Source organism: Dendrobates tinctorius, unplaced genomic scaffold (assembly GCF_039654945.1).
Source record: "Dendrobates tinctorius isolate UK_male_01 unplaced genomic scaffold, ASM3965494v1 ptg000165l, whole genome shotgun sequence".
Classification (NCBI taxonomy): Eukaryota; Metazoa; Chordata; class Amphibia; order Anura; family Dendrobatidae; genus Dendrobates; species Dendrobates tinctorius.
Genome location: NW_027361832.1, coordinates 9,146,123 through 9,161,431, shown reverse-complemented (window position 1 = coordinate 9,161,431; position 15,309 = coordinate 9,146,123). Strand labels below are relative to the sequence as shown.

Here is a 15,309-nt window from a genome sequence, read left to right as displayed (position 1 = left end):
TGATAGAACCAAAATATCAAAACATGCCTGCATAATAAATATGTAATAAGTTATCTATTACTAACAGAGTAGGTAGGGGTCCAGGTGTCCCCCCACACCTGACGTGCGTTTTGCAAAGAAATGCTTCGTCCAGGGGTGGTTAGACGCTGGTAAGGTACATTTGTATAGTGCCATAGACCAATAGATGGGAAGAGGTGTGTGATCCAATGAACGCATGCTTGCCGCATGTTGGTGTTAACGCTGCTGCCAGGGTGATGCTCACATGATCGTGAGGGGAGGAGATTCTATGCCGGAGCGCAATCAAGTCAGGTCGCCTCAGAGCAAATGTCATCATGCAGTCAGCGGTCAGATGATCGGAGGCGGCCAGCCGGGGTGAAGCTCTTCATGTGATGACCGGGCAGTACCTCCGGTCATGTGATCGCAGTAGCACCCGGTCACGCGGTAAAGGATGTAGGGTCGGACAGATTCGCAGGATGCAGTGACGAGACACTAGACGAATGGTGGTTTTCGAAATCACGTTTATATAACTCTAGCCGATGGGCTAGGCTGAACAAAACAAGGATAAAGAAACAACACCAACAGTCCACGCAGGGACTCAACAAACTTAACCAAATATAGTTTCACTTAGCCTTCCAGGGACTGCAGGGTTCAGTACTGTGGCCGCGTTGAGGTCGCTGAGGCGGCTGTCCTGAGGAAAGTGACGTCGGTGGGGGCAACAGGCCCTGAAGAAAATAATACCGTTGGGGCGCAACAAGCCCTGAAGAAAATGAGGACGTTGGGGCGCAACAAGCCCTGAAGAAAACGAGGATGTTGGGGCGCAACAAGCCCTGAAGAAATCGGGGACGTTGGGGCGCAACAGGCCCTGAAGGTATTGCTGCCGCTGGGGCGTAACAGGCCCTGAGGGAAACACTGCCGCTGGGGCGCAACAGGCCCTGAAGAAAACACTGCCGCTGGGGCGCAACAGGCCCTGAAGAAAACACTGCCGCTGGGGCGCAACAGGCCCTGAAGAAAACGCTGCTGCTGGGGCGCAACAGGCCCTGAAGAAAGCAGCGCCGTTGGGGCTCAACGGGCCCTGAAGTAAATGATGGAGGTGGCGCGCGGTGATGACGCAGTTCCCCAGAAAGGCCTGTAGACGTCCTTTACCAAGGAGTCTCTTCCTAAGCCAGGGTAGGGAGCCTTTTATCCCGCCTGAGACAATGTGGCGTATCTTGAGGCCGATGATGGCTGGGTCGGCGTGATGGGAGAAGGCAGGGGGGAAGGGCCCAGGTCTCTGAGGCCTGGTTACCAGTACTCACGGCCACAACCGGAGGTATAGTTCCTCTCCCTTCAAGGCGGGGGTTAGCGGGGATAATTCTCTCAGAACGGGAGCGGGGAGCAGTCTCTGGGCACAGTCTCTCACGTCTCTCTAGTCGGTCAATCGGTTGCTTTCTCCTTGCAGGCTCCTCTCGGTGCCCCTGCAAGTCACCCTGCGTCTTGCCTTCACTCCCTCTCTTCCCCAACTGCCACTTCAGCGCGTCCCCTGCTCCTTTTACCCTAGCCCCGCCCCCTGTTGCCCTGACAACCTCAGTTGCATGTCTCCCTTTGTAATCCTCCTGATGTGATTCCTTCAATAACTCTGATGGCGGTCCCCTTGGTTCCGGCCCAATCACTATATGGGGGTCCTCCTCCCCACAAGGACACCACATGATAAGGTATAATCACGTGATTTTGCAGAGTGTAAAAAACAAGGCAATGCGACATCCAGAGGACCAGGAATTCTGAGGAATAACAATTAATAATGAAGTGCCATGAGGAGTGAAGTATGGAGGATAAAATAAATAACCCCAGTGCAAGTGAGGTTTGTAATACATAGTGATATGAAAAAAAGAAGAGCCGCAATGTCCCAGTAAGTAGGAAGTTTACTATGTACCATTCTAGGACATGCCTTGCCCTGGTAATTATACCTTAAAAATGAATAATTATTGTATTACTCCTGTAGTCTTACACTGGAGACTACCCAGTTACCGATGTGTTATATAGCTGCTTTTTTATATGCAATGACGCTTTTGTACATTATTTTGTTGTACGTGTCCAGGCTGTGCCACCTATATACCTCATCTGTGTTTCCTCAACTTTTTATTCCCCTATCGCCCTTATGGCCTGATTTTATTATTGTTAACTTGAATAAACTTGACTTTATTCGCTTTATTTGCTTGTTCATGAAGTCTTTTTCTAGGTGCTTCTTACAATTTTATGCTTCAAGGAATAACTATAGGATCTCAGTAAAGGTGTCAAAAACCTGTGACAGATTCACTTCTAGTACTTCTGTCTATCATCCCCAGTATAAACAGTACTACAAAGAGGAAAAGCGGCCTGTGTATGAATGTGGCTCTTTACATGGAAGTTTACGAAGTGCTGAGCTGTTGTATGTGACTCTCAGGAAAGACAATCGAGATCATTCGTCGCCCACCTTGATGACTCCCCCCCCCCCCCCCCCCAGTGTCAAATGAGCAGGGGATTCCCATTCTGCGAATGTATGAAAATTCCAGAAATGGAACCTCCTCCTTATAAGGTATTTATGGCATATACTTCCCCTTTAAGCTTTCTAACATGGTCCTTCGTAGTAGTACAATATAAAAAAAAAAATGTGGCCCAAGAACAAAAAAAAGGTTGTGCACCTGATTTACACGATCTGCTGCTAAACACTTGGTGCAGATACGACAGGACACCTTCAGAGTCCAGGCCTTTAAAGGTCTGGACTCTGACGAAGGTACGCCGAAACGCGCGTCGGGGCTGGCACATCCCGGGGACCTCAGCAGCACACGAGGTATAGCACGGAGCTTTGATTTTTGCACATATATTTTTGCCTCTAGCATTATTTATATGCTCACCTTGTTGGAATTGAGCTTTTTGATAGCTCTCTTGTTGCACTGCACTTTAATTATTGTTCTCTGCTGAACTTATATTATGTATTAGCACCTTCATATTATATCTGTGTTTTTATGTTATTTCACATACCATTGTATTGATTCAGCACAAGCACTTTAATACCTTTTATAGTGTGGTATCTACTATATAATTGTCTAATTCTGTCCGTCTGTCTGTAATGGAAATCCAGCCTTGCTGATTGGTTGTGGCAGTTAGGCCGCGACCAATCAGCGACAGTTGCTTAGTCGTTATGGCAACACGGCTGCATTGCTTATTGTACTGGTACATTACAGCCGTTAAAGGCATCACTGCTGCGCCGCTCATTACACAGGCACAGTCCTGTACATATTCTGAAGTACAATACATTAGGTAACAGCAGAACTGTGACTGCAGCTGTGGGTGTAACTGGAGTACAATACATTAGGTAACAGCACAACAGTGACTGCAGCTCTGGCCATAACTGGAGTACAATACATTAGTTAACAGCAGAACAGTGATAGCAGCTCCGGGTGTAACAGGAGTATAATACACTAGATGGTGGCCCGATTCTATCGCATTGGGTATTCTAGAGTCTCTGTTCAAATAAAAAATAGTTATATACTCACCTTCTGACGGCCCCCAGACTCTGTCCCGCCTCTCACCACGCTCCCGGCATCTTCTGGTCCCCGTAATGCTTAGCGAGAAGGGCCGGAGATGACGTCACTCTCACGTGAGTGCGACGTCATCAGCGGTGTTTCGCGCAAAGCATTACTGGGACCGGAAGATGCCGGAAGCATGGAGAGGAGAGAAAAAGAGTCCGGGGCCATCGAAAGGTGAGTATATAACTATTTTTTTATTTTAACAGAGACTCTAGAATACCCGATGCGATACAATCGGGCCACCATCTAGTTTATTTATATATGGCATAAAGTTTTTCTGTCCACGGTAGTGCCTATTCCATGGCATTGGCCTCTCCCCTCTTGATATTCTATATTTACTTTTATGAGACTTTACTTAATAAAATAAAATTATTATTGGACATTTTCGGTTTCTTTCGTTGTTTTTGACTTTAAAGGGTTGTGCAGCTTTGGGGTACAGGTCTACAGTCACTCTACGTGACTACAGACTTTTGAATCCTTACAGAGCACAAGGTGACCGCTGTCAGGATTCTCCGGTACCAGCAGCAGCAGTGAGCAGGCACATGACCGCAAGTATGCGATTATTATACATGTACATGTACTAGACGTGAGCAGCCTCATTCAATACAAGTGAATTGAACAAAGCCAAATAAGTCTAGTCGAAAAGTGGCCGGCACAAGAAAATCTTCAAAGCGTAGTGCAGTGCGCGTGCTGCAAGGATTCACAAGCCTGTTGTCACAGAGTGTACCCCAAACCTGGAAAACCTCTTTAAAGTGTCAGATGATTTAGCGGAACATAGCAGACATAGGCACAGTTAGGCAGGTCGTATGATAAAACTGATGGCTGTATACTTTTGACCTCATTTAATAGTGCTGCCATATTTCTAAAATACAGCAGAAACCTATCCATTATTAACATGACCTGTACAATACTGGATTGTTTTAATTTAAAAAGCGAACAAAAGGGAATGGTTTCAAGCATGTCTAATATGCAAGATAACAGCGGGAAGAAACCGAGATGCATGACAGCACTGTGTGGTTAGGTAACACTATAGCGCAGTGCTACCAGAGAAACGCAGCTTGTCAAGTGGAAAGAGTCAAAACTCAGACTTGAGCTAAATCTTAAGGTTCATACTTTAAAGGGGTTTCTGTCACCCCATTTTAGCCCTATCAGCTGCGGCCACCGCCATCAGGGGCTTATCTACAGCATTCTGTAATGAGGGCAAAGCAGAGTACTGCAGTGCGCATGCGCTGGACCTCTCTGACTTTTCCCGGCGCCTGCGCACTGCAGTACTCTGCTCTGCCCTCAACAGGGCAGATATAGTAAGCCTGTGCAGGAGCCCAGGGAGAAGCAAGGAGGAGGACATCATCGCATGAAGACGGGAGGCGCCGAACCGCAAAACCCACCGCACCCACCCCCCGGTGAGTATAATAATCTAACGTGTTTTTCTTCTCTTTCAGGTTTCATCGGGGGCTTATCAACAGCATTACAGAATGCTGTAGATAAGCCCCTGATGGTGGTGGCCGCAGCTTATAGGGCTAAAATGGGGTCACAGATTCCCTTTAAGGGTAGTGAAGCATTTGAGTGCATTTTTTTTTTTTTACTTTAATGAAAACTCAATTTTTGCAACTGGCTTTCTTTTAAAATTTTGCACCATTTGACTTCTATAGTTTTCAGGCTACACTATTGAGGTCTGCAGAATGAGTTAACTAAGAAACAGTCAGTGAGCTCATTTAGACTGAATGATTATATAAAAGAGTTTATAACTCTTATCTGTCTTTTTCTCAGATGATACACAACTACAGGCTACATCAAAATTGAAAAAGAGAGGATGTGAAAAACAAACAGTGCAAACTTTTTAAGGGAACTCAATGGCAAAAATGAACTTTAACCCTGAATACATGCAATCAAGAAAGAAATGAAAAGTCCCCAAAAGGCAGACAATCTTTCTAAACCTCAAGTAAAGGCACTAATCCACAGGCCGATAGTCAATTGAGCGAGTGATTGTGAGAATGTTCACCGCTGGTCAATGGACAGGGCAAAGATGGCAGCGGTCAGCCCAAGACTGAGCAACATTTAAAAAATCAGTCATTTAGTTGCACAATTACAATGACTTTTGTTGGGGTTTTTTTGTTTTTTTATACTATTGTGTTATTTCTGTTCTTCCTCATCTGACATCATGAAAAATATCAAAATCAGTGGCTGGAAAATACAAAGTTACATAAAGTCCAAGGATGTCTGCAGGAAATATCATGACACACAAGTAAACAAGCACAGGTCTATGGACAAAAGCAAAGGCAACCAGAGAAGGGCCGTACAAGTGATAGCCTGGTCAGCATGGAAGAAACATCCATATTACTAAGTGACACACAAAGCTGTAACATTCACCTTTTTAAAATTAAAAAAAAAAATATATATATATATTAAAAAAAAAAAATGCAGCCTACATCATGGCTGCTGTGGGAGGAAATACGAATTATGGATCCAAGATGATCCGGTGTCCGTTTTCCATTATAGTCTATGGGCATGCTCACATAGCCATGTTTTTTGTGGACAGATTGTCAGCAAAGGACAGAGAAGTTTTGATTCAATTTGACACAGTTTCAAATGAATAGGTCCATCTCATGAGCCTTGTATGTTTTACGGTTTAATAAATAGTATAAGCCTAGTTTTTATTTTTTATTTTTTTACATATGAGAAACGTTTAAAACACTGATAGAAAAACGGTTATAAGGACCTAAATGGATGAAAATTGGTTCCGCCACACTGATAAAATTATATATTTTTTTGCGTAGTTGGACATACACCTTAGATAGCTGTGAAGCAAACATAAGCTGGGCGACCTCTCTCTCTATGGTGGTGGCTGATTTAATGGAACAAACAATTGGTCGTTTGAAATCCTCTGTTGTGGAAAGAAAGGGTAGGCTTAATTTATTGTATATGGTGCCTTAGGCTACTTTCACACTTGCGTTTTTTTGCGCTACGCACCGTGCGCAGTGCAAAGGCACATAAAAAATGCATCATGCGTTTGTGCGTTTTTTGCGCGTTTTTTTGCGCTGACGTGCGCATTACCATGCGCACGTCAGCGCACCCATAGACTATAATGGGTGGTTGGGTGAAAAAAAAACGCATTGCATGTGTTTTTGGGGGGCAAGTCGGATGCTCAAAAAATGCAACAGAGAGCATTTTCTGCGCCCGAGCGCACACTACAAAAAAAGCATGCGCATACAAACGCGTACAAACGCAGGTGTATACGCACCCATGTTAAGAATAGGGAAAAAACACTTTTTTTGCACGAAAAAAATGCGCAAAATAACGCAAGTGTGTACCCAGCCTTACACATGTGTAACCACAAAAAGCTGCCTTTTCCAGTGGTTACTTGTGTTTTATAATCATTCTCTGTTGCTGGAATGGATTTTGGCTTTCCGTGCTCCATGCATTACATTTCTGACATTCTCACAGCAGACGGTGCAAACAATGATGCAGGAGGCGCGCCGCGCACTGTATGGCACTGACAGAGATGGATGAAGCCCACGACTACACAATGCATGGTGCGCTGAAGGCAAAGCCACCCCTTACATTGGTTTGCAATTTGGCACATTTTTTTTGTCCAGCCTAGATGTATCGCACCCCCTGACATGTCAGTGATTAGTCTTAGAAATGTCATTGAAATAGCACGCATTCAAGATATCTAGGGAGCATCCATGTGTCTGCACCTTCATTTGCTGCTAGTGGGGAGATAATTTTCCCTTGTGCGATATACTAGAGGGAGATAAGGGAACACATGACAAACAGTGATGGCGTGTGCGGTTGTAGTGAAGGTCGTACTCTCGCGTCTTCATGGTAACAATGACGCCATGGCGGCCATGACACTGAACGAATGCACAGTGTGTCCGGAGTCATTACTGACAGATTGCAATCAACTCTGCTCTTTGTGGATATAAATCCTCAGCAGCGGAGGGCCTCCAGACATCCTCAACACCTAGGGAACATATCGGCTAACAGAACCCATTTTTCTTTTTTATGCTTTCGATCTTTCATACCCTTCTTTCAAGAGCCACAAGATTGGGGGGGGGGGGGGGGGTTCAAATTTTGAACAACTTTCTTTCTTACCATTCATACTTTTCCAAGTGCTGCGACATGCTGAGCAAATTAAAAAAAAAAAAAATTCACAAGGAATTTGTTTTTACGACATTCGTGATCCAATAAAAATTACCTGGCAGTAAGATTCCTCAGGTCAGTACGGTTACAGAGACACTAAGCTTATACAGTTTTTCTTTACATATAGTTTAGTGGTTACAGAAAAAAAATTTGTACTGCATAAAAAGAAAAAGAGAAAACCATGGCGTGTGTCACCATACAACTATTTTTCCCCCTTGACGGACCAGTGTGTGCTGATTGGCCAAACAAGAGTTAGTGCCAAAGTTTGTTTCTGATAATTGCTCCATGTAAACATGCCCTCCAACACAACAAAGGCTTGTGGTCTCATTGCATCTTAAGGAAAAGAAAATCCTTCTTGTCGGCAGCTCGTATCACGTCAACAGAGGAAATGCTGCCGACAATAATGAACCGCTTTGAGATCACGTGGACGTTTGCTCGTCCGCTCATGCTGACAGTGACAGCACCATATAAATGGAATCAAACAATCGACCCTTGACTCATTATGGGAACATTATCGACCAATGTAATTGGCTGTAACTCGGGATGGGCGGACCGGTGGAAGTTCGGGTTCTGGCACCTGACTCAAGCTGTTTAAAAAATTCAGTTCAGGTACCAGAACCCAAACCCCATTAAAAATAATGGCTACCCGGACTGCTAAAAAAAAAAAAAAAAACGCTCTCTTGCTCCCCTCCGCCATAGACTTTCTCCAGACTTCAGGCCCTAACAGTGACTGTCCAGCACGATCGCCAAACTTTGCTGTTTGGGTTCGCCGATCTCTGGCTGTAACCAAATCACCTAGTGATCATTGAGACATCAATGTGCTCTTTATGGTCGTCACAGAGAGACAGCCCTTGTTTCAAAAGCAAAGAAAGAGGATGTAAAGACAGATTACTTTCCTTGCAGAGAATAGGCTAGCAGCTTATCCTGAGAGGTGCCAGTGGTGAGATGTCATCAAGGCAGCTTCTATAGGTAAGGAGCTGGTCCTAGAACGACAATCCTCAGTTTGACCTACAGCGACTGACCATTTACTAATTGGTATGGAAGGCGCCCTGACAGAGTATGTTGGGGGAGAGAAGAGCGGAGAGAAGACTAGCAGGGGAGCCTAGCAGTGGTTCTCCCATTGAGAACACAAGGCCGATTCTTATGTACGGGGACTCAGAAGAGGCAGCCATCAGCCAAACTATCAATGTCTAGTTTTATGCTGGGCACAGACGACTGTATGATAAATTACCTATTTTTAGTGCAGAAATAATGGATGATTATTACATCCGTATGGCATTTCGCAAGTCCATTTTTCACATCCATATGTCTGTATTTGACACCTGCTTTCACATTCCCAATTAAAAAAGTCCCAACTAAGTTTCCTATTTAATCAAAGAACACAACTGTTCATGCTGAGTACTTTTTTTATCCACCCATTACGCTCTAAGGGTGATTATCATCCAAAAACCGAATCAGAATAGTGTATGCTAGGAACGCGCTCATCTGAACCAACACATTCACTTACATTGGTCCGTGGACTTTTTGTGCAGATAACACACAGATTGAAAAGTCATTGCAAACCGGCTTTAAAAGTAAAAGTTTTCATAATAAAAGAGGGATTCCCAACCTTTACAAGGGAGAAAGAACTGCTCTGTCAGAATGGCTCAGTAGCCATATTTTACATGGATAGACATTTATGAATGGCCGCCATATACGGTAATACTACATTTTCTTCTGAGCAGAATCATATGCCTTCCCGCTTCTTTTTCCGTCGTCTTAAAGGGAATCTGTCACCTCATTTTGGCGGTCTATGCAAACTTTGGCCTCTGTCCGCAATATTTCTGGGAATTTCTGTAGTTGTCCTCCATATTACACGCATGCGCATTGCAATCTTGACTCGCGCACGCACAGTATGCTTTGTCCAACTGCGGGTAAGGCTTTTCGGCTTTGCCCGCAGTTGGGCACAGCATACTGCGCGTGCGCGAGTCAAGATTGCAATGCGCACATGCGTAATATGGAGGACAACTACAGAAATTCCCAAAAATATTGCTGACAGCGTCCAAAGAGGGGTGGAGGAAAACACCACCCATCGGACCGGACCAAAATCATTTACATAGACCATAATGAGGTGACAGATTCCCTTTAACCTAAGGGTGGATCACCAAACACTATCAGCTACAACAAAGCAACCAAAGGCATCTCTCCCCCGGCATTATACAACGGACCCTCTGATTTAACTGGCCAGTATGTAATGCTTCATGTCTCCTGTGGAGGAACTGCAGAGGAACTGAACACTTGCTGCTAGGTCACCACACAGATCACAGATGATTAATGGAGCTTCTTGGAAAGGGACAACATGTGATCAACTCTCATGTCCAGAAAGTACTCCCGCAAAAAGCGTTTGTGCAAAAAGCGCACAACCTTTTAACATGTATTTGCATAGAAATCGTTGGCTTCTCCACGCCAATCTTGTGAGGGGTCGGCAGTGCTGCCTTCAAGTCACACTGCCTCTGGACTGGCTAATCTGTTAATAGGGAGAGTCATGGGAATTACCGTATAAAGGTTTTCTTCCTTCACTCCATAGAAGTGAATAGAAAGCACCAGAGAAGTCCTGCCTTGCACAATTTCTTGCTGAATGAACTGCAACAATTACACAACACTGCTGGACTGCAAAAAAAACTATCTAAGCCAGCAGGAACTGAAATAGGAAGCTCTGGCCCATCATGGGCCACAAGATAGTATTTCCCCCTCCCCAAAAACGCACACTTGGAACAGCTAGATGTACATGTTTATTTCAACACAGTATGAGAGACAAGGGGTTCATGGGCAGCTGCTTATCTCCCGACAGAACAGTCCAATATCCCATAGCCGCAATCCTCACTTTCAGCCATCTTAAATTAGCAAAGATCTTAGACTGTTTTTAGGCTTTAAGTGGAAATTATAATGGGTTTTTGATGCCCTAACAGAGAGCAGAATAATGTAGGGGCAAAGACTCGGATCCCCGCGATGTGTCACTTACTGGGCTGCTTGTTGTTATTTGGTAAAATCACTGATTTCTCTGCTGCAGATCCACCAGTGCTCTCAATGATGAGCTCTGTATAACCCAGCCCCCACCACTAAGGGTGTATGCACACGTTGCGGATTCTGCTGCGGATTTGGCCCTGCGGATTCGCAGCAGTTTCTGCTGCGTTGTACCTTTATTTTCTATGGAAAATGAAAACCGCTGTGCACTGCACATGCTGCAGATTTTTCCGTGCGGATTTGCTGCGGTTTTAAATCCGCAGCATGTCACTTCTTTGTGAGGAATCTGCAGCAGTTTTACACATGCTCCACTGTACAGGTGTCAAACTGCAGGTCTTTTGACCTGCGGATTTTTCCACATCCGCAGCACAATCCGCAATGTGTGCACTTACCCTAATTGGCAGCTTTCTGTGTACACCGTGCATAGGTAGAGATTATGGAGGACTACATGGCAGCAGGATTACTAGTCCGCTAATGATAATCTCCTGCTGATAAAACAGTGATCTTATCAAAACTACAGCAAGCAGCCAATTAGTGAAACATCTCTGGAATCAGGGTCTCTTTATCTACATTATGCGGCTGGCAGATTTAGTGCCAAAAACCTGGTGACAGATTTCCTTAACACAAGTAGGGAAGCCCTGCCATTTTGCTATTACCAGTTATACCATGTCTGCAATCATCCTCCTTTACCCCCAAAAAAACTGTAAAAACAGGAATTGAGCGTCCATGCTCCAGTGTAATATGTTATGCAGAAGGTTGAGGTGCTGGAGACTGTTTCCAAAAAGAAGAACAAAAACAACTTTTGCTATCTTACACCTGCACGAGCGTATAGAGATTCAGTGTGTCATCCATGGCCAGAGGAGATGTGTATTATCAACCAAAAAACAAAACAATGCTGGGGTCACACATTACACCCCTTGCCAAGTAGCGACAGACATGACAATATTATGCGCGTTACCCATTGGCCATTGATAATTTGAAAATCACGCTGATTTCCTGCAATTCCCATCTGTGCAGTTTCAGACGATCCATGGCCCTAACGCGTGATCCCTGTGCCTGTTTGCTTGCTCAACGTATAAGTGGTGTCTCCTGTTTCCATAAGACCCCGGAGGAATCATGTACGCAGATCTGCTGGGCTGGTGTGTGGGAGCGATGCCACGTATAAGTGCGGACACATCCAACACAGTACACGAGCAAGTGCTCTGACCCCGAGTGCCAGGGGGAGGGGACTCTGCACTTTACAAAATTCACCAAAAATGTATGGAGGGGGATCTGGAGGGGAGCCCGTTCTATACATGGCTAATGGCGGCACCTCAGGCCACTCTGACATGGTCAGTATTTTACATCAATATTTGTAGCCAAGACCAGGAGTGGGTGATAAATCCAGAAGTGGTGACGTGTCTCTACTTCTCCTCTGATTGTTCCACTCTTGGACTTTGGCTACAGATACTGATGTAAGATACTGACCAAATACTGCGTGTGGCCTCAGTTTTCCTGCTGTGATCGGTGTCCGCTCCGTTTACAGCAGTTTAACCTCCCAACATCCCACAACATGATTGCTGGGTGAGGATGTCACCGTCATGGCAGCTGGGGGCCTATAAAACAGTGCACTGTACAAGCAATCGCAGGTTCAGGTCCCCTAAAATTACCAAAAGGGAAAATATTATTCTATATGTGGGGTCATATGGCCAATTTTATCTAGTTTTAGTACATGGAACACTACAAAGTGCACCAACCAGGAAGGGGTTAATCTGCAGGCCACGTGACGGCCCTATGAGTAGAGGCAGCTGACAGGCTGGGATGTGACACCTGGAGGTGACAGGTCTGGCCCGCTCTATGTCGCCCAGGGTCCACCCCTCACATGAGGGCACATTCCCGCCAGGCTCACCTCTTGGGCGCAGGCTGCTCCATGTTGTCTCTATCCGCTGACACCGTCCGCTCCAAACTCCACAGTGAGAAGAATGGTTCCGGAGCCGCCACTAACTCGGCACAACTTCCATGTTGTGCCTCACACACATCCCTCCTCAATGCACTGCAACCCAACCAGGCGCCGCCACTAAGACTCCGCCCCCTCAGAAAGACAGCAGGCACGGAGTGGCCACATCGGTCACAACGCCGTCTTCTGATTAGTTGGGGTTCCTATCACGTTGGGTGACGCTAGCTAGCAGGTTACTTCTGTACTATTGATGCACAGAGAGCCGGAAGCGACATGGTAACACAGAGCATGCTGGGGGAAAGAGGCGGGGCACAGCCGTGAAAGAGGCGGGGTTTAGGATATTAGTCCAGCCCAGGCTAGAATTTGTCATTAGAGTGATCAGTGATGGCGCGGTGTGCAGTCACAGGCTGAGGTGGTGAGCGGAGACGTGTGACGCGGAGGAGCCGGGGCAGAGCGGCCTGGACGCTGCCGGTAGCGCTCTCGGTTCCTTCCACCAGTCCATTACAGAATCGTTTATACCTCAAGCAGCACATCTGAGGAAGATACTGATGAAATTAGAGTTTTCTCCTTGACCAACTAGTTTTTTTTGGATAAAAAAAATTGAATTTTTGTTTTATGTTTACAGTAATATAATTCTTAATCTAACTATAGACCTTAGCCTGAATCTTATCCTAACTGTAACCGTAAGCCGAACCTTAATTCCAAATCTATTCCTTCACCTCAACCTACCCTTAGACCTTAGCCTCACCCTAACTCTAACCCTACACCTTAGCCTCACCCTAACTCTAACCCTACACCTTAGCCTCACCCTAACTCTAACCCTACACCTTAGCCTCACCCTAACTCTAACCCTACACCTTAGCCTCACCCTAACTCTATCCCAACACCTTAGCCTCACCCTAACTCTAACCCTACACCTTAGCCTCACCCTAACTCTATCCCTACACCTTACCCTCACCCTAACTCTAACCCTACACCTTAGCCTCACCCTAACTCTAACCCTACACCTTAGCCTCACCCTAACTCTATCCCTACACCTTAGCCTCACCCTAACTCTATCCCTACACCTTAGCCTCACCCTAACTCTATCCCTACACCTTAGCCTCACCCTAACTCTAACCCTACACCTTAGCCTCACCCTAACTCTATCCCTACACCTTAGCCTCACCCTAACTCTAACCCTACACCTTAGCCTCACCCTAACTCTAGCCCTACACCTTAGCCTCACCCTAACTCTAGCCCTACACCTTAGCCTCACCCTAACTCTATCCCTACACCTTAGCCTCACCCTAACTCTATCCCTACACCTTAGCCTCACCCTAACTCTAGCCCTACACCTTAGCCTCACCCTAACTCTAGCCCTACACCTTAGCCTCACCCTAACTCTAACCCTACACCTTAGCCTCACCCTAACTCTAACCCTACACCTTAGCCTCACCCTAACTCTAACCCTACACCTTAGCCTCACCCTAACTCTAACCCTACACCTTAGCCTCACCCTAACTCTATCCCAACACCTTAGCCTCACCCTAACTCTAACCCTACACCTTACCCTAACTCTAGCCCTACACCTTACCCTAACTCTAACCCTACACCTTAGCCTCACCCTAACTCTAACCCTACACCTTAGCCTCACCCTAACTCTATCCCTACACCTTACCCTCACCCTAACTCTAACCCTACACCTTAGCCTCACCCTAACTCTAACCCTACACCTTAGCCTCACCCTAACTCTATCCCTACACCTTAGCCTCACCCTAACTCTATCCCTACACCTTAGCCTCACCCTAACTCTAACCCTACACCTTAGCCTCACCCTAACTCTAACCCTACACCTTAGCCTCACCCTAACTCTATCCCTACACCTTAGCCTCACCCTAACTCTAACCCTACACCTTAGCCTCACCCTAACTCTAGCCCTACACCTTAGCCTCACCCTAACTCTAGCCCTACACCTTAGCCTCACCCTAACTCTATCCCTACACCTTAGCCTCACCCTAACTCTATCCCTACACCTTAGCCTCACCCTAACTCTATCCCTACACCTTAGCCTCACCCTAACCCTACACCTTACCCTAACTCTAACCCTACACCTTACCCTAACTCTAACCCTACACCTTAGCCTTACTCTAACTCTAACCCTACACCTTAGCCTTACCCTAACTCTAACCCTACACCTTACCCTAACTCTAACCCTACACATTAGCCTTACCCTAACTCTAACCCTACACCTTAGCCTCACCCTAACTCTAACCCTTAGCCTCACCCTAACTCTAACCCTACACCTTAGCCTCACCCTAACTCTGTCCCTACACCTTAGCCTCACCCTAACTCTGTCCCTACACCTTAGCCTCACCCTAACTCTATCCCTACACCTTAGCCTCACCCTAACTAGCCTCACCCTAACTCTAGCCCTACACCTTAGCCTCACCCTAACTCTAGCCCTACACCTTAGCCTCACCCTAAATCTAGCCCTATACCTTAGCCTCACCCTAACTCTATCCCTACACCTTAGCCTCACCCTAACTCTATCCCCACACCTTAGCCTCACCCTAACTCTATCCCTACACCTTAGCCTCACCCTAACCCTACACCTTACCCTAACTCTAACCCTACACCTTACCCTTACTCTAACTCTAACCCTACACCTTACCCTAACTCTAACCCTACACCTTAGCCTTACTC

At 46.0% G+C, this 15,309-nt stretch overlaps 1 protein-coding gene across 1 annotated transcript in view; it reads right to left on the bottom strand.

The window, feature by feature from the left end:
- STK3 (serine/threonine kinase 3) overlaps positions 1-12,919 on the bottom strand; it is a 294,407-nt gene extending 281,488 nt beyond the window's left edge. The window contains exon 1 of the mRNA XM_073550471.1: positions 12,577-12,919. Within this exon, the coding sequence (XP_073406572.1) occupies positions 12,577-12,599 (23 nt within the window). The 5' untranslated portion in view covers positions 12,600-12,919. The remainder of the gene's footprint in view (positions 1-12,576) is intronic.
- Between the last annotated feature and the right edge of the window lie 2,390 nt (positions 12,920-15,309).